A 21,000-nucleotide genomic window follows, 5' to 3' on the forward strand; every position below is an offset into this window, starting at 1 on the left:
AAACTTTAATCTTTCCAATAATCTCCATTGTATTTAAACTTGTAACAGACTCATATTTTAGCTTTACATTAAGAATGCTGTGACTAATGCTATGGAGATAAATTTTTTAGGAAGAGGTTTTGAGAAAAATGTTTGCAAAAAAAATTTTTACAAACTTTTTAAAAAAATGAATATTCCAAATTGGGAATATTCATGCCAAACTTTTTAGCAAACAATACATTAGACCAATCTTGTACTCCAAAACAATGGGCATCATTTTCAGCAATAATCATTAGCAAAGACTTTAAAATTTCTAGTCAATAATCTAAAAGTTTGCTTTAAAATAATAATTATAATATAATTTTAAGTGGGTGACAGAAATAGTATGATTAAGTGTTAGAAGTGTATGATATATATATGTAGAAGTTATAAAGTTTTGGAACTTTTGGCTTGATTTGTGTCTATTAAATAAGCTACATTTTGGAGGGGTTTTTTTTGGTTTACCTAGATTTCAAGTTCCTTTGTGAGTTTAAGTTATTCTCAGCAGTCTTTCTTACATCTTAGAAATATAAAAAAAATCTTTGGAAATGCACTAAATACATACTACATGAGCATTAGTTTTCCAATATATTTTAATTTTATGTGTCTGAACAATATACATATATATATATATATATATATATATATATATATATATATATATGTATATAAAACACATTCTTTCCACCTTAATGTACTTATTTCCCTTGGGCACTTTGTGGGGCAGATTCATTTCCCTTGAAAATGCTTTAAATGTGCTTAAGAGCAAAAATGTAAGTATTCATGAATTCTTCTACCTTCAGCAGTTTTTAATGTAGAACATATATGATCCATGTCATTTTCCTTATTGTTTGATACTTCAGATTGTTTCTGACAAACTGTAGAAAGTCAAATGTTTTATTTATATTTTATTCAGATGTATTGAATTGTGAGTCTTTCGTGATAGCTACGTGGAGTATAGAAATAGAGATTGGACCTGTGGTTTAATTAGATTGGGGAATTCATTGGTGAAGAAACTCCTTCCTATGTAGGTCAGTCTGTGACCCATAGGTATCCTTAGGTACAATTTAGTGACCTCATTTCTATTTGAATATGATATTACTATATTATACTATGCCGCCTGTCAATGTGATAAAATCTTTCATTATATCATAAGTCTGTAGATTTTAAACTAGAAGAGGATTCAGAGGCCATCTTATCAGTTTCTTAATTTTACAGCTCAGGAAGCTGAAGCCTTGGAAGTTTTGAGTTTTCCGAGGTTAATAGGAAGTAAGCATTTGAGGGAGGATTGAAAACCAGGACTTCTGATTGAGGGCCAATACTTTTTTCCATTGTATCTTGCAGATCAGTATTCCCTCTATGCTGAGAAAATAATTTATTTTTAAGATCAAGTAAATTGATTTGTCAAGGTATATTTATATATCTGTGCATATGAATAGTTCTTATCTACCTAATTTAAGCCAAGAAAAAATTATTTCTTCTTTCTCCCAGTTAGTTTTATTTTCTGTTTTCCATTTTCCCTTATTTTTAAAAAAATTAATTTATGGCAGTAAATATGCATATTTATTTTTTCACTTCTCTTGGGGTAAGAAGAGCTCCTTACTCTGGATTCCTATTTTCCCCTGTGGCTAGTGGTTTCATCCCTTCCCATCAGTTCAATTATCAATCTCAGTGCAGATGACTTCTAAATAGATTTTACCTAACCCTGGCCTGTTTCCTGATATCTGGTCCCAAATATTCACCTAGAATTCCCATTTTCCTGGAGTAATGCAACAAGTACATAGTTAGGAAAACAATTACAAGGTTGTTTGAAGAAGGAGGCACTTAACAACTTGAGGGAGTTGGGAAAGGTTTCTGAAACTAAACATATGTAAACCAGAACTCATCACTTTTACCCCTATTAGTCTGCCTCTCATAAACTTATTTATCACTATCAAGTGATCCAGAATCATAACTTTGAAATAATTCCATAGCTTTCTTCTTCAGTTTCTCCTTAACTACATAAATTCTCTTTGAATATATGCCATTTTCTCCAGGCATCACTTCTTGTCTAAATTATTGTTTTATGTGTCCTTGCTTTCAGTCTCTTCTCTGTTCAATCTAACTTCCATTCACCTGATATTCTGTCTCCCATACAAGTTATCATTAAATTTCATTGGCCATCTGTTTGTTAAAATGATAAAATTCACACTCCCCAGTCTGCATTTGAAAATCCTCCAGTCTGGCTCCAACTTGGAACTTTCCAACATAATTTCATGTTAACCTCTTTCATATATTCTTCATTTAATACAGATTTTTGCTTTTGTGTTCTACAAATTCATCAGATCTTCTCCTCACCTCTAGGACTTCACATATGTTATCATCATCCATGCCTGAAATGAAATCCTTCCTCAGTTCTATCTCTCAGAATCCAATTCTTAGGATGATAGGATCATATTTAAGTATCTCAGTAAGTCTGACCTCATTTTAAAGATAAGGAAACTCAATTTAAGCACCACAACTTCTCTGAAATTTTTCCCATGACTCCCAGTCATGCTCTCTTTCTTGATACTTTGTAGTTGATTGTTTGTGTGTGTGTGTGTGGGGGGGGTATGTCTCCAGGACACGAAAAGCTTGTTGAGAGTAAGAACTACTTTGTTTTGTTTTTGTTTTCCAAGCACTGACTGTACTCTCTTGGCAGATTGGAGACTTTTATTAAGTGCTTGATATATTCAATTTAAAATTCATCTAGAAATTTGTCTGTTGATATCCAAAATTTTAAGTTTTTTAAGTCTATAAAGATGGTATAATGGATTGATAAGAAAAATTTTGAATGGGATAAAAATTCCTCTGAGTAAGTATACCTCAGGTATAGTTGAAAGATTCTGCCTTGGAGTCAGAGAACCTGGAATCAGATCTGATCTCTTACACTAAAACTTTTATCCTATTATGTTAGATGGTCAGTGTTTGCTAGAAGATATAGTACTAGGCTTAGATTCAAGGAAGACTAGATTCAAATCCCACACTAATACTGACTATAGAACACATCATGTGTTTCCCCAAGCAAACTCCCTTAGACTTAGGTACTAAGTAATAGATGAATTTTGGTCCAGATCTGTGATCTTTATTAGGAGTTATGACCTGGAGTTTCAGCATTGGATACCCCCTGGGGTGACAAAATCATTGCTCCTTCACATACTTACTTCCTGTATTCACAAATAGAATTGTCTTTAAAAGTTTCTACATGATTCTAAGCTTTTAACTCTCCACAGTTTTTTATTTCATCTTTTTTTTTTAATTAAGCATGGTTTCCTATCAAATATTTGTTATTTGTTTATCTTGTTCTGGCATATTATAGGTGAGAAGTTTAGGCTCAAGATATGAATTGTTATATTCTTTAGATACTGAGAAAAAGCTTTGGGAATTATTTTGAGGTCATATGATATATCCTTTAATTTATGCTTTAGTCTATAATTTTAACACTTTCGTATAGTTACAAAACTTCAATAACACTGAACCATTCTGACAATTTTTATCCCATTCAGAATTTTTCTTATCAATCCATTTTGCCATCTTTATAGACTTAAAAAGTTTAAAATTTTGGATATCAGCAGACAAATTTCTAGATGAATTTTAAATTGACTATACCAAGCACTTAATAAAAGTCTCTGATCTGCCAAGAGTGTACATTTGGGATATGCAAAATAATGTGGACATTCCTTTTCTTTCTTTTTACATCTTCCAAGTAAGAAAAGATCATTTTTATGGCATATTCGTTTTATACAGCCTGTAAACTATAGATACAAATGTGTTATCAACTTAGTGTTTATATTTCACTGTGTCAACTTTCCTAACAGAGAACATAGCCCAAGAATTAGAGGGGAAATGTAGAAATGAAAAATGGTTTCAACTTGAAACATGCAGGTGGAATTTCAGACAGAATGATTTCTATTCAATATATGGAGAAATATTCTAAGAAGAGCTCTCAACACCTGGTTGAGTTCCACATGACTTCAAAGAGAAGAGGGATGTTATAAAGGGAATTCCTGTTTGGATACAGATTGGACATGATGACTTATGAAGTCTCTTTCAACTCTGAGATTCAGTGATTCTAGAACTCACCAGAACTGATTTTAATTGGATGAAACTCTAATTCTGTTCATTTATTCCCTTTTTTCTTTGATACCATATTCTCTTAAAATATCAACTATTAAATAGTTCTTCCAACATTTTTGTAAAGTCTATTCTCACATAATTTTCAGCCTGACAGATGGTGTTTAATCATGACATAATCATAACATAAGAAAATAAATTTTCTTAAAATTTTAAGTTTCCCCAAATTCTCTTAGGTTTGTCTGCCCTTGGTGATATTTATTGCCTTCGACTCCAACTGTATCTGGACAACAAAATTCATAACTTGAAATGGACACATGTTAAGACCAATTCTCTCCTAAATAGCCCACATGAACTATAGGGGCAACACATTGAAAACTATATAATTATGGTGATTTGAATAGTTTAAGTACAGTTTTGCCATCTACAACTCCACATAAATTAATGTATGTGCTACTGCATAACTGGGAGTTTGAAATAAGAATGTGATATGCCAGGGTGACATTCTAATGTGATTTCCTTGTCAGCAATTTTAAAATTACCTTTCTCAAAAATGTGATAGTATTTTTGAGGGAGGGAAAAGTTCTGATTGCTCTTAATACATTTCAAGTTTAACCTGTCCATGCTTTAATGGAAACTTGTTTTCCTGAACTCAATATAAATCTTCAAATCTTATATGAAAGGAATTTGGAGTGAAGAGTTAGAGTTTTTAACTTAAAATGTCCTAATCCTTATTCACTTAAAATTCTTTTGTAGATGGAGGCTGAAGTAGGTCATCCCAGAAATAGTTTAGAAAAACTCCCCTTATTTGCCTAAAAGAATTAATCCAAACTTGTCAGTTGTGTTTCCATTTCTTGTTTACAGCAGTAGTGTGGTAAATCCTTGCTCTTGGTTTCAGGATCATTATTTACATATCTGGTATTGAGGGTTCCCTTTCCTGCAGTCACATGATTATTGGCTTGCTGCCAAGAGAATCTGCTTGGCTGGGAGGAAACACTATCAGTTACAGATGCAGCCAGAGTTACCAGAATAGTAAATAATGTCACAAGACTTATTTACTCCTCTCCACAAAAACATGGTTTGGAATATCTTGAGTTTAAATTGGAAGCAAGGTTTTATTTTTTTTTCCTTCAGCTAACCAGAGGCAAATATTTGGCCATATTTTATTGTTGTAATAGAACTCATAGGTTTTCTTATGAGCTTTGTGGTTGGCTGTACCTCATATTGTGAAGCTTAAAGGCATGGCAGTTTTCCCTCTTGCCTTAAATGTTGCTTAATTTTTTAAACTATTCTTTCTGAGATTCTAGAAAGTATTGACCCCTTAACTGAAAAACCCCCACACATTTCCTGTTTGAATTCATTTCAAATCAATAAAGATTAAGATCCTGCCACATGAAAGTTACTCTTTGCATTTCTGCCTTCAGGGAGCTTACAATCAGATCTGGGGATGTTCAGCATGTAAATAAAATAATATGAAACAATTTAGAAATCAATAAGGACAAAAATAAATATAGATAAAGTATTCTGTGAAAATTTGAGGAGAAAAAACCTCCTTATTTTTTGAGGAGTAGGAACCATAGAATATATCATATAGAAGGTGATACATTTACTAGGTATTGAAAAATATTTCCACGAGGATGGAGGAGAGTTACATTCCATTTCTGAGGGCTGAATTGCACTAGTATTTAGAGATGAGAGAGAGAGAGAGAGAGAGAGAGAGAGAGAGAGAGAGAGAGAGAGAGAGCTGAGAATTGCTAGTTTGGCTGTAATTCTGAGTATGTCAACAGAAGTAGTTTGAAAAAGGACTAGAATGGTTTCTTAGCCTGTTAAAGGCCTTAAATGCTAAACTAAGGGTTTTTTTTAATTCTTTAGTTAATAGCAAACCATAGATGACTGCTGAACATAATAATGTGGTAATAAGATTAATTTGATTGTGTATAAAAGATGGATTGGAGGAATTAAAAAAACAGAGGGAGACCAATTGAAATTATTATACAATATGACTTGATACAGAATGGTAGTTTAACTGAAAAGGTAGGATAACTGGAAATAGATTCAGTAGAACTTGAAACTGATAAAACGTAGGGCCTGAGAGAGTAAGAAGCCAAGGTGACTTCAAGGTTTGAGGAACTGATGATTTCATTAAAAACAGAAATTCTACAGATAAGTTGAATTTTAGGGGGAAGATGGAGTTCATTTTATAATATGCCAAGTCTGATGTGCCAGAATGACAATGAGGTAAAGATGTCTAGCAGGCACACAAAATGCATGTTCATACACACACCAAAGGAAAGAATACCGAATGCCTTTGCCTTAGGGAAAGAGAGAAGATAATTCAGTGATGAACAGTGAATAAGTGAATCGAAAAGGGGAATGCCACAAACATGAACCAAAGAAAAGAAACCCCCTCAAAGAAAGGCACTTTTAACAAGGTCAAAGGCTATTAACAGCCCAAGGGAGAATGAGAAAAAAGAAAAAGATGTTGGATTTGGCAATTAAGAGGTGACCCTTGGAGAGATTAATTTCAGAAGAGAGTTGAATGGAAGCCAGGTTTCAGGGGGTTGAAAAGTGAGTGGATGGTGAGTCAGTAAATCTAATAAGGGTGAATTCTTGAAAAAAAATTTAGCAATTTTAAAAAAAGAGCTAGAATACTATCACTTGAGATAGAGTCAAAGGGAAGGGAGTTGTAATTTTTTGTTTTGCTTTTACAGTGAAGAGACCTGGCCAAATTTGAAAGTATGAGAATAAAGCATGAGAAAATGAAAAATTGACAATGAAATATAGATAATGGGAATGATTGATAGATCAAGGGCCCAGAGTAGAAAGAAGGGGATAGGATTTAAGGGCACATGTGAAAGAGAGAGCCTTGACAATAAGAAGAACCATCTCATCTTCTGAGACAAAAATAGAAGAAAGGCTAAATGAAAATGGGGGGGGAGAGAATGAGAATAGATTTTTAATGAAAGTTTAATTAGAAAAAAGAAAGTAGTTATTTTAGTTATTCTTTTTTTCCTATATTTTAGTTATTCTTAAGAGGAAAGTATTAAATAAGAGTTAATTCAAAATCTTTGAAACTTAGGAGCACAAATCATAATATTCTGCCTACAAGCTCCCAGATTTTCATCTTTTTTGGATATAATGAATTGGACTAAATAACTTCACAAAGTCTTTTCTAGTTTGAATAAAAATCTGTCATTCATTGTTCAGGTAGAAGTAATGATTTTATGGACTTTGGGTAAGAGGCATGGAGAAGAAGCTGTATCTGAAACTAGGAGTATATGAGGAAGGGGGAGAAGGAGGAAAGAATTGTCCTAGATTATATGTGTCATTCAACCTATAATTGAACATTCAGAATCTAAGAATAACTTTACCCTTTGTTGATATTTATGTTGCTAAAGGAATAATTTTGATAAGACTCATACAAAACATGTCAACAGCTCTGAGATATATCATCTGGAGACCTCTATATTCTTTCTTGAGAGCCAGTTCTAGCTCATAGACTGTTCAATATACTGTGATAGGTACTGTGGATACAAGGACCAAAACAACAGTACTTTCCTTCAAAGACCATATTATAATCTCTGGGAACGTTAGCAGAGAACCATCTATACCAAGGGTGGGGAACCTTTTTCTTCCAACAGCCATTTCGATTTTTATAACATCATTCACCTGCTATATTTGGTCAAACATTTAATTAATTCATCCCTTAGAAGCTTATATTTATTGATTGAATTTCATGTCCCATTTGCAGTTTGCCATGGTTCCTTGCCCCTGATCTATAAATTAAATATGATACAAAAATATATCATGATAAAAGAATCATTAACAACTGAGGATATTAAGAGATTTGTATAGAAGATAGCACCCAAAGCACCTTAAAGAAAAACTAGGAATTTGAATATTGAGGGAAAGGATTAAAACCCAATTTGACCAGATAATAGATGAAGGGGGAGGGGTGGAGTAGTATCAAGTAGGGCTGGAGGAAAAAAAAAACGAGTGGCACCAGATTGAGAGAACTTGAATATTAGGTACAGCACTGTTTGAATTTTAAGCAGTAAGCATTTGGGAGCTTCTGAAATGTTCTGAACAAAAGAATGGCAAATTTAACAACTCTTACTTAGATATAGGATGATAGTTTGAGATACGTTCAGGACCACCAGATGGATATGATGGTGGGACTGAAATTCAAGTTCTACTAAGAGGGATTCACCAAGGGATAAGATATAGAGAGACAAGAGAAATTTGAGATTGTGCCTACTGTTAAGTGATATGTGAGATACATGATGAAAGATTATTCTGGGAGTGGGGAGAGGAGGCAGGGAACACTAGACACAGTTTTCAGGTCTATACCTAAGCAAGATTAATCTTCTAGATTTTTTTAATTAAATTATGGTTTGTGTAGTTGTAGTTTTATATTTTAGAATTAAGACCCAAGATAATAAAATATATCTTTTTTCCCAGATAGATATCTGTGATAATTTTTAATTTCTCTGTCTAATTTTCTTATTTAGAACAACAATCTGTAATCTTTACACGATGCCTCGGATTGGAGAACCTGTCTGGCTCACAATGATGTCGGGAATCTCTGAAAAGAACCAACTTTGCCATCGTTTCATGAAAGAATTCACTTTTCTTATGGAAAATGCTTCCAAAAACCAGTATGCTCATTCTTTTTTGTAACTATTTATATTCTTTTTAATGAAGTCAGCATTTCACTATTCAAGAAATAATGGCTGTGAGGTATAAGTAATAAGGATACAGGGATATCAAACATAATTTTTATAATTAACATAGTTCCCTTTCATTTTGCTTAGTCTGTGCCTTTTGATTTCATTCATAGAGAGAACTCCCTAGGATATTCATATAGAGAACTTCATCTATGGATATTGGCAGGATATCTATAATTTATAATTTATAATCTTATTTCATTGCTTGTAGAGCTGAAAGCTTTAAGCACTGACTTGCCTCCGGTCACACAACTGCTTTGTGTCAGGCTAGTATGTGTCACAGGTATTCCTTACTCCAGAGCTAGCTCTCTACTACATCATACTGCCTGTCTGCCCCTAAAGAGAGAATTATTAGCATAAAGAGATATAAGGTAGGAAATAGAGTCAGTTAACCACATAGCCAAGGAAAGAAAAAAAAATCAAAGTAAATATTGAATAATTTGCATTTGAAGAACTTGTTACTTTCATTGATGCAGACTACAACCATATTTAACTTAATGGATGGTCTCTGAACGTTGGTGAGGCCAGAAAATTCATCACCTTTCTATCACTTTGCTGAATAGCCTCTTCAAATTTAGCCTAGTTACTTACTTGGCCAAGTCATAGTTTTATTTTTGGATCTCTATCAGAGGCATCAGGACACACCTTAAAGCATAAGCTTTAAGAAGTCACTCTCATGCCACAGTTTGAGGTAGAACTTGAATGGTGAACTAGTATGTATAAAAAATTAGAATTCCTCATTTCTTAATAGAAATTTTGCTCTAGGATACCTATTACCATGCACTAGGTGGCACAGTAGGTGGAGCACTGAAAACCTGAGTTCAAATGTGACTTCAGACCCCTGCTGACTGTGTCACCCTGGGCAAGTTCCTTAATCCCGATTAATTTTTTTTTTAGATTTTTGCAAGTCAATGGGGTTAAATGGCTTGCTCAAGGCTAAATAGCTAAGTAATTATTAAGTGTATGAGGCCACATTTGAACTCAGGTACTCTTGACTCCAAGGCAGGTGCTCTATCCACTGTGCAACCTAGCCACCCCACCTTAATCCTCCACTATGCAACCTAGCCACCCCACCTTAATCCCTATTTGCCTGAGTTCCTCCAACTATAAAATGGGGACATGGCAAACCTCTCTAATATCTTTGCCAAGAAAAACCCCATGGACAAATCCATAGAATCACAAAGAGTTAGACAAACTGACAACAACAAGACCTATTGCCACAAATTCTACCTACAAAAGCCCAGGAAAAAATCTTAGAACAAGGAAATTATTTAGATCTTAATGATTGTGATGTGTCTGATACATTTAGTTCAACAAAAACTTAATAAGCTATTATTATTTTTATACTATGCTTAGTGCTGGGGATCCAAAAGTAAAAATAGTCCTTATATTCAAAGAGTTTATAGTCTAGATGGCATGTATTCTCTTTTCTTATATTCTTTCTTTCTTTTATCAAATCACAGAAACAAAATGAGTGAATGATAAGTGATTTCCCCTTTATAAATAGATATAAGAAATGATATTGCTCTAATAGCCTATATCATTCTGCAACTCAGAACAACATATATCCATTAATTAGACAATTAATTCATTATGGGCAGCCTCACTTGAACACCTGAGAGAATGTCATGAAATTATTTTTCCTAGAGTAAAATGCTAATTTTTTATTATTGTAATAATTACATCTGTTAATAGTAAACTTCTTTTTAAGGAATTTTTTTCCTTAAACTCCCAGGAGGTAAAAAGTAGTTCCTTTAATTTTTTTTCTGTTATTTCTCTAGACCCACTGATATGCATATCTCTTTTCTTCTTTTTTGCTTATTTCCTTTTATATCAAAATATCAAGTTTTCTTCCTCTTGGTCCCTCCTTAAAATTTCTATAAAACCTTATATAACAGAATCCTAAAGATGTCTTTTGATTAGATAATAATAAGAAGAAAACTTAAGAGTAATATAAATATTACCAGTGATATCAGGAAGGCATTTATTAACATGCATTATACAGTACATGTTCAGTTGAGTAGGTGATCATTTTCAGTAAACATAATTTAATTATCAGTTGTTCATTCTTTACCATTAAATTTAAAAGGATATCTCAAGTTTGTGTAGTTTTTATTCCCATCAGAAAGCCACTAAATAAAAATTGCAATTATATTTTTTGTTCATAAAATTTGTTTCACTATGACCTTCAAACCTACAACATCTACCCAATTGAATTCTTCACAGGTCTCTCAAAAACAGTTAAATAAAACAATACAAAAGGGTGATTGCAACTTGCAAAAATTCAGTATTATATTTCATTATTTTTCTTGTTTCCTAAAAGGATTGATGTTTGAATCCTTCATAAGATAATGTTAACCATTTTAGATTTGGATTTATTGCTATTAAAAATTGCTTCTCATAATTTGAAGTGTGTATTTTCTCTTGGTTCTGCTTTGATCAACCTGTTTCACTTTATAGTTATTTGAATTCTTATCCATTACTTCTTATGCTATAGCAATATTCCATTACATTTATGTAATGTCAGCACATTTGACCACACCTGAGTTGTTGAACAGAAAGTTTATTCCCTTTTATTCTGTTAATAAGTAATGATGTTATGAAAATTTTTATATTTGTATCTTTTCTTGTTATTAGCTTCCTAGAGTCAAAAATCCAGTACTAGATTTCTGACTGAAATAGTATTTTAACTTTTCTTGCATAACTTCAAATTGTTATCCATAATAGGTGAACCATTTCAGAAATCCAGCAGCAGGACCTGTATTATCACATCTCTATTAATATCAAATTTTTCTAATTTTCTGGCCATCTTTGCCATTTTGATGGGTGTGAGACAATACCCTACTGTTATTTTATTTAATATTTGTCTAATTTGAAATTCCTTTTTTAGACTGTATAGATATTTTCCAGATAGATATTGACTGGATAGTTTGTATAAAACTGCAATTCTTAAATATGCATCAAGAGTCAGTATCTCAGAAAATGCTTTTGTACAGCATATTTATTGTTGTGACTGAAATTAAGATAAACTGAGGAACAAATTTCCAAGAACGTTGAATTTATTGGTAATGCTAGTATTATCAGTAAAAGAAGTTTATTACCCTTAACATGAGACTTTCATACAGTTTTGAGAAGCACAGGAGAACAAAGAATAAGCTACAACACATGTATGTAATATGATTGATTACAAAGCTTGAAGTGTCATAGATGATAGAAAATATATGATTGAATGGAAGTCTGGGCTACCAGGGCTAGCAACAACCCCTCCTTCTGTCTTGTTGTTAGGGAAACTTATTGGTGGTATCTCCCTGCATAGCTAGTGTTAAATAAATAGATAAACAGACTTTCCAGAACCCATCTTGCTAGCTTGTTAGCAAGATAACAGATCTCCTTTAATTGTATGTGGGCAGTAAGATGTGATTAATACATTTCTTTGAATTAAGATGATAGGTAGGATACCTAAACTTTGAAAGGGAAACTGAACATCCAAATTTAACTCAATGACAAAAAAAATGTGACAAGGCAATTTAATAATATGTTTGGTGGTGATACAGAATAGAATCATTTACAAAATAGAACCAGAATAAATTTGATTTTCTCACTATCACTCCTCTGATAGCATGTTATCTTCAGGAATGTCTCCTTCATACTTTGTTTTTTTTAAAACATTAAAGCAACAAAAGGTTTCTAAAAGAAATCTTTACCTTCTGAGTTAAGGCATGTATTATTCTTTAGTAACATAGATTCAATGAGATTGTATGCTTATGTTTGGACTTTGAACATCAGTTTAACATAAGTATTTATTTTAAGATAGTTTGTAGTATGAAATTGAATTAGCTGGCTTATAAAAGCCATTAAATTGAAAAAAAATAATGTTTTCTATGCTTTAAGCTACTGTCTTCTGCTAATACCCCTCCCCCAAAAGAAACCAATTAGTGCCATGTTTGATATATTTGTTTGGAACCAATATTTGATTTATTCTATCAGATGGTGAAGTTGAATTTAAGCACTTCTGAGTCTTTAAAAATGAGGTCTATTATTTAATGCGTTAAGATAGTAAGTGCTGGGCAGTTAGATGATTCAGTGGATAAAGCATTGAGGTTAAAGTCAGGAAGACAGGAGTTCAGATCCAGCCTCAGACACTGAATAATTACCTAGCTTGTGGGACCTTGGACACATAACTTAACCCTGTTGCCTTACCGCCCCCCCCCCCAAAAAAAAGAATGTATTAAACATCTGCTATATGGCAAAGTGCAGTCCTAGGTACTGGGTATCCAAATACAAAAAGTGAAACACAACTCTTACAAGGAATTTACATCTGATGTAAGATAGAGGCACATATGTAAGAATGTAGTGTATATGCATAAATAAAATATGGAGTAGTTAAATACAAGGGACTTTAAAAATAGACAAAGGACTCATGGAAAGGCTTCATGAGAGAAATTGTACTTGTCCTGTGCTTTAAAAGAGATACATTTTTCTTTAAGAAGGTATAGGTAGGTAAAGAGGAAGAGCATTCTAGGTATGTGGTTCAGTTCATCTTAAAGGCACAGAAATAGAAGATAGAAGATCACATATGAGGAAAAGAGAGAATGCCATTTTGGTGGATCAAAGAGTGTAGTAGGAAGAATATATATCCAGTGAGTCTGGAACGAAAAGTTGTGGCCAGGTTGTAAAGGACTTCAAAGCTTAAACAAAATAGTTTATGCTTTATCCAAAAATACCTTCTGTTTCAATATCTCTTGAAAATACTTGCAAATGGGGACACCTAGGTGGTACAACGGATAGAGCACCGGCCTTGGAATCAGGAGGACCTTAGTTCAAATGTGACCTCAGACACTTAATAATTGCCTAGCTGTGTGACCTTGGGAAAATCACTTAACCCCACAGCCTTAAAGAAATAAAAAAATACTTGAAACTTGAAAACATATTTTATGGTAATTTCTAAAGGGAATGTTATATTTGAAGGGTCTCTTTTTTTGACTGTTAGCTAATTCTGTATGATTTTTATTTAAAACTATTACTATTCTTTCCATTTTCATAGAACCAGAGGATAGAGATTGATAGAATGATTTTGCTTTTCAGATTCTTACCAGCTCTCCTTACAGCAGTTCTGACCAATCACCTTGCCTGGGTCCCAACAGTCATGCCTAATGGACAACCACCTATAAAAATATTTTTAGAAAAACATTCCTCTCAGAGTGTGGACATGCTGGCAAAGACTCATCCCTATAACCCACTGTGGGCACAATTAGGTATGTCCTCAGAGAATCTTAACATTATGCTGTAGTTGTATGTGTATCTTTTTTCCATTTCACAGCAGAAACAATTGGCTTAACATTTATATACCATAAAATTATGAACTTAGGAAACTTACTTGGTTAAACTTAGTGCTTACACTCCTGTTGGCATATTATGAAATAAAGGAATACTTATTAATTGATTCTTCCATTGCAGGAGACTTATATGGAGCAATTGGCTCTCCAGTAAGATTAGCAAGGACAGTAGTGGTTGGCAAAAGACAAGACATGGTCCAGAGGCTGCTTTATTTGCTTACCTATTTCATAAGATGCTCTGAACTTCAAGAGACCCATCTCTTAGAAAATGGAGAAGATGAAGCCATAGTCATGCCAGGAACGATTATTACCACAACCTTAGAAAAAGGGGAAGTTGAGGAATCTGAATATGTGCTCATCACAATGCACAGGAACAAAAGCAGTTTGCTCTTTAGAGATTCAGAAGAAACAGGGACTCCCCATCGTGACTGTAAATATTGCAAATGCCCATTTGTTGTACAAAATATAGAGAATATTTCAGAAGAGAGAAATGTTGAAGGCACTTCTCAACAGCTGCTGGAAACTTCTTCAGGGGAGTGCAGGATAATTTCTCCTTCTGGCTGCCAAGAAAATGCTGTTGACATTAAGCAGTGCAGAGAGAAATTGCGAACTTGCCTTGACACCAAGTTAGAGACCATAGTTTGCACAGGATCTGCTCCAGTCAACAAATGTCTATTGGCAGACTCAGGACTGGAGCCAACAATAGAAACCTGGAGAAGTGAAGAATCACTGGACTCAGGCAGTCAATCCAGCAAAGGAATGAGATCAACAGGTATGGCTGTGGAAAAGAAACCCCCAGATAAGCTCATGCCTACCTCATTTTCTTGTGATGCTTCACAGACAAAGGTTACCTTCCTAATAGGAGATTCCATGTCACCTGATTCAGACACAGAAATCAGAAGTCAGGCCGTTGTGAATCAGATCATAAGGCATCACATCAAATCCACAAAGGAAAAAAAGAAGACTCTTGCTGAACATCATGAAACTAAGCTTATGGTTGAGGACCAAATTGGGAATCCTGGAGTACATGAAATGTTTCCCAGAGTTACCAGTGCACTTCCAAACTGGAATCATTCAAATCTAGAGAACATGAGTTTATTTGATGAATATTTTAATGATGACTCAATCGAAACCAGAACTATTGATGATGTTCCAGTTAAAACAAGCACAGATGTTTTAGAACCACAGAGTAATATGTTAGATTTTTCTAAAAGACTGTGTACCAAGAATAATAAAAAATCCAGTCAGTTTTGTACATTTATGGAATCTGTGCACCAGGATTCATGTAAAGCCTGCTTTCCTAAGCAGAACCAAAGAAATTCAAAGTCTGTTCATATCCCCCATGGGGAAAAAGAGAACTCAGAGGGGAAAATAGCTGTAGGAACTGAATGGGACATTCCAAGAAATGAAAGTTCAGATAGTGCCCTTGGTGACAGTGAGAGTGAAGATGCTGGTCATGATTTGACCAGACAGGGCAGTAACTATTTTGGAGGAGACCGAGAAGATTGGGCAGAAGAGGATGAAATACCCTTTCCTGGGTAAGTAAGAAAATTTTAAAGTAAATTAAAAGCACAATGTCTTCTCTCAAAAGAATGAATGAACATATTTAAAAACTTGTTAGCCACAGGTATTTATGGGGTGATTAGTATCCAGAACATAATCCCCTTGGCAAGTGTTATGTAGTCACTCTTAGGAAGCAACTCTTAAAACTTGACCCTTTTGTCCCCCTAAAAAAACTTCCTAGAAGCTGAAGAGTAAGGGGATGACTTTGTACCAGAACTTTAGAAAATGCACACATGCTCATGCTATGGAATAAGAATCAGCACAAGAATAAAACTAGAGCATTTACCTAACATTTAACATTTTTATAGAGCCTTTACAGTTACAAAGTATTTTTTGAAAACAATCCTGTGATATAGGGAATTGGGCTATTCTTAGACCCCATTTTAAAAATAAAATAACTGAGGTTCGTTCACATAGGTGAAGTAGTAGAGCCCACATTTAACTGCAAATCTTCTGACTCTAGTTCTAAGCGCTTTTCCCACAGCATCTCAAACTACCATGAAGCAGATTGTTGGTTCATGACTAAAAATAGGTGTGACTGAGGCCAACATCTAGAAAGGCTGCTTCAGGTCAGTGACAGGAGGAAGACAAAGACTGAGAAGAGAACCTAGCAGCTGTTGAATTTTTAGCTTCCTAATATTGGCCATTCCATTCAACTGAGCTTGTTAGAAATGTGTGACAACTGCCAATAAAGTTCAGTTTGGGGTGGCTAGGTGTCGTAGTGGATAAAGCACCGGCCTTGGAGTCAGGAGTACCTGGGTTCAAATCTGGTCTCAGACATTTAATAATTACCTAGCCATGTGGCCTTGGGCAAGCCACTTAACCCCATTTTCCTTGCCAAAAAACCTAAAAAAAAAAAAAGCTCAGTTTGTGTGGAATAGCATGACATAATGGAAAGAGCACTGGATTTAAGACCAAAGACCTGGGAAACAAGTCTTGTCCCTGCCTTTTTATTATCCATGTGACCACTTTGAATATCTTGTCTATAACAAGGGAATATACTATTTCTGCTCTAGGTGTTTTGAAGATCAACTGGTGATAATGAATGTATAAGCATTTTGTAGACTTTCAATGCTACACACATGTTAGCTAGTATTAGGTTCATGAAAACTCATACTGTTTAACAACAATATGTCAAAGTAGTTTGAACATCTTTCCCTTGTGGCCACATTAAATCCATAAACTATACTTAAAATGGTGATTATTTTACTTTAATGAATATTCACATGCATACATACACATTATGCATATATACATACTATATATGTATTATATGTAAAATTGAAAATGATAGTGTTGAAATCAAGTTTTTGTTAAACCGTATGATATGTGTAATATTCCTAATTAGATATGCCTGTTTTGGACCTTTCTTTCAGGTCAAAATTAATTGAAGTGAGCTCTGTCAAGCCCAGCATTGCCAATTTTGGAAGGTCCTTGCTAGGTAGCTACTGTTCTTCTTATGTACCTGATTTTGTTTTGCAAGGAATAGGAAATGATGAGAAACTTCGTCAGTGTTTGGTTTCCGATCTGTCGCATGCTGTGCAGGTAAATTATAATATTCAAAGAATGACTATCCAAATAAAGCAAATGTTATTTTCCAGTCACATTATCCAATAGAAGAAAAGTTATGCGAAAGGTTCTACTTCAGGTGAGGCTTTTATAGAACTTGGTTTAGATCTGTGGTAAAGTTATACTGCAGTGAGAAAACCTGGCTGGCTAAGTTAATGGGAGAATGAATGGGCTAGATCTTGCCAGATTATACCAGAAAACTGAACTTTTGATTACAGAATAAAGAGGATTACTAATGGTAGTCTACTGTACTATACTGAAAGATTTCTATGGTGTTTTAATCAGGGCAATACTGAGAAGCAGAGTGGAAGTAATATCTATTTGCAAATAAGTAATTAAGACTTTTTAATGTTAAAGGATTTAAAAAATGAGCAAACAGCTTGTATGTGTCCAAGCAAAAGCAAGAGCCCAATTCTTTTGCCTCCAAATCCAGAGCTATTTATAGGGCACAGTGAGATCTTTTTAAAACATAAAAAATAGAAATCTATACCAGCATGTTTAAATGTAAATGCTATTTTAATCCTTGAAGTAATTTAATCAGTCATGTTAATCTGAAATTTATTTGAGTTCTTTCTCCTGGTAGGCACTTTGTAAATTGAAAATTCCTTAGGTAAGTGATCTTAAACCGGGTTGTGTCTTGATTTAGCAAACCACAAATTACCATTCTTCATATTGTATTATACTTTTGTTTATTTTGTTAAACATTTCTCAGTTACATTATAATCTTGATCCTTTTCCAGCCCTGGACTGAGAGTTTCATACCTCCAGTGCTATTTTAATAGAGCTTTTAGAATCTCATCAGAAAAACATAACTTAACAAAATTTTCCTCAGTGAGAAAGAAATCTCAATTTCTCTAGGTATAGTAGAATGTTAGTCTTTAGTACCATTTTTTTGACAATGAAAGTGAATTTGTTTGTTACAGAGCTCCCTCTCCTGGTTTCTTAATACATTTAACAGTCAAGTACTATTTTCAAAGCAGTGCAGCCATCACTGTGTTCAGTAAACTAAATCAGACTCATTTTTATGTGGATAAATACAGTTATGTGTGAGTAAATTCAGAAGTTATTAGGAAGTATTTTTAAAAGATTGGGGGCAGCTCTGGGTGTGTGTAAAAAAAACCTGATTATTGCCCTTTTAAAATTTCAGTGGAATTTTCACTTTATACAGGGATCCCTACATGGCTCAGAGTTTTGAATGAAACTTGAGAATTTAATCTTTCAGTATAAATTTGTTTTTTACAGTTAATTTCCCATTTTGCTTTAAATTATTATTAAGGTTCATTTTGCTTCTGTTTATTAGAAAGAAATGTCTTTTATAGAATTTGACTTCAAGTGTTTTTGTTTAAAGTGTTAGCCAAACATCTTATGACCATTGAAATAAAATAATGTTGCACAAACACATCCTACATAAAACTATACTATTGACATTTCTTGTTTTGGGTTGTCACTCCTAGGAAGTTAAATGAATCAATTTATCAAGTTCTCAGCTTTTTCCTGAATATGTTCTGTCTGGTGACAATCTCTTATTTCATTGAAATATTTTAGCTACATTTATCCTTTTGTTTCCATTAAAAATACAGAAATTCTGGTTCAATCCTGAAGAAGTTTGCAGTAAGATGTATTTTCATTCATGATTTTTCTCTCACACGTTGACAGGAATATTTCGTCCCCTATTAAATTGGAATAAAATACACAAAAATGTAGTTCATTAAAACTCAGTTCTTAAAAGAATTCTGAGTGATCACATACTAAAAATTTGACTCTTTTAAAAAATATCCAAAATCTCCATTACTATGTAAAATATCTGTGTTATGAATGAGTACTGACTCTGAAAATGTGCCAAAACCTGTTATCAGCAGCCTTCCCAAGAGAACTCTAGAAAACATAGTAGATATACACTTCCTCTTGGTCTTATAAATACACTGGCCTCTCAGCAGAATAATTGGAGTATTCAGCCCAAAGTATTTTGGTTACCTTTGTCAGTCATCATTCATTTTGTAGAGGTATGACAGAGAGCTATTATTTTTATCTACTTAACAGTGAAAATTAAATTCGTAAAATGTCCTATATATTTTGATTCGAGAATGGAACTATACTTTATTCCATGAAGACTTTTTATGTTACTTAAAAGAAACCATTTATTCCAAAGCTTTTTTTTTTTATATATAAGGATCTTATAGTGGTAGCTGAATGAATAAAACTGATTTATTTGGAGTTTCTCTTCCATTCATTTAACTGTAATTGTTTTTAGTATGACTTATCTTTTAATACATTTTTGTTTGTTTTTAGCATCCAGTATTAGATGAACCCATTGCAGAAGCTGTTTGCATTATTGCAGACATGGATAAGTGGACTGTACAAGTAGCCAGTAGCCAGAGACGAATAACAGATAATAAGCTGGGAAAGGAAGTTTTAGTTTCTAGTCTTGTCTCCAATTTGCTTCATTCCACTCTACAGCTTTACAAGCATAATTTATCTCCAAATTTTGTAAGTATGAAGTTCTTCTGCTTAGTGTAACATTTTTGAACTTGCTAGAGATAAGAATTTGTAAACTTTTTCATGTCTTATTTACGCTTTGCTATACCACAGTGTGTCATGCACCTGGAAGACCGGCTGCAGGAACTCTACTTCAAAAGTAAAATGCTCTCTGAGTATCTGAAGGGACAGATGCGAGTCCATGTCAAAGAGCTGGGCCTGGTGCTAGGGTATGTTCACTGAGTTCAACACTGAATTATGTAGATTTGCTTTTTGCCTTCACTTACTCCTTCTTTAGGGTAAGATAAACCCTTTAAGGGGTGGGGGTATGGGAGGGAAAGTGCAGTACTTGGAAAGTGGTCAGAGTCTATTATTTCTTTAGTGGAGGGAACTTCAAGGGACGACATTTGCCTTTGCCAAGGCTAATCTGAAAATGTTCTACAGCTTAGAGGAACTGAATGGTCAAATGACTTGTCACACAGTGTTTATCAGAGGCTATACTTAAGCTGCTTTTCTTGACTCTCAAGCTTTCTTTCTATCCAGTCTGTCATTCTGACTTTCAGGAGAAGTGCTTAAGGTAGTGATAGGAATAGAAACTGAATCTGGGCTTTCATTGATATAAGAAGTCCAAGATGAGGAAACCCCTAATCATGGAGTAGATCAACATCTTTCATGTAATATGGGGCCTTAGAAAGTTGCCCAGAGAGCACAGAGAGGTTCACCAATTATCAGTATGTTAGAGGCAAGACATGAATCCAGGTTTTCTTGCTTCCTAGATTAGATTTATACCACCTCAACATGTGCTCAATGTGTGGTTGAATTGAATTGAATCCATGTTGGATTAGTAAGTCTTTCCATAACTTATTGCTCAGGACCCTACCACTTTCACTTTTCCATGGAGTTGTTTTTTATCGTATTTGAAGATTATGCTTTGGTATCATTTGTCCTCAGCTCTCCTAAAAGTTATTGACACTTAATGTCTTCTTTATAAGTTCAACCCAGAATGGTTAACAGGTTTAGAGAATCATGAATTATTAAACAAAATCTTAGCTTCAAGAATAACAGTTACTTTCTGAGAGCACCCAAGAGGCCATTCCTTGTTGTGCTAAAGTACTGTGAAAAGTAATAAGAAGGCTTCTTATTCTCATAGAACTCAATAAAGGTCTCTTGAATCTTGCATTCAATTTCTTAGACTTCAGAATGAATAAATTCGAAATCAG

At 33.8% G+C, this 21,000-nt stretch overlaps 1 protein-coding gene across 3 annotated transcripts in view; it reads left to right on the forward strand.

Annotated features, from left to right (window-relative positions):
* FNIP1 (folliculin interacting protein 1) overlaps positions 1-21,000 on the forward strand; it is a 124,601-nt gene that overhangs the window by 93,285 nt on the left and 10,316 nt on the right. For all 3 annotated transcript variants that reach the window (XM_074213293.1, XM_074213295.1, XM_074213294.1), the window contains 6 exons: positions 8,622-8,768; positions 13,923-14,092; positions 14,295-15,711; positions 17,113-17,281; positions 19,595-19,792; positions 19,895-20,010. In XM_074213293.1, coding sequence (XP_074069394.1) covers positions 8,622-8,768; positions 13,923-14,092; positions 14,295-15,711; positions 17,113-17,281; positions 19,595-19,792; positions 19,895-20,010 — 2,217 coding nt within the window. The remainder of the gene's footprint in view (positions 1-8,621; positions 8,769-13,922; positions 14,093-14,294; positions 15,712-17,112; positions 17,282-19,594; positions 19,793-19,894; positions 20,011-21,000) is intronic.

Source organism: Macrotis lagotis, chromosome 1, assembly GCF_037893015.1.
Source record: "Macrotis lagotis isolate mMagLag1 chromosome 1, bilby.v1.9.chrom.fasta, whole genome shotgun sequence".
NCBI classification, from domain to species: Eukaryota; Metazoa; Chordata; class Mammalia; order Peramelemorphia; family Peramelidae; genus Macrotis; species Macrotis lagotis.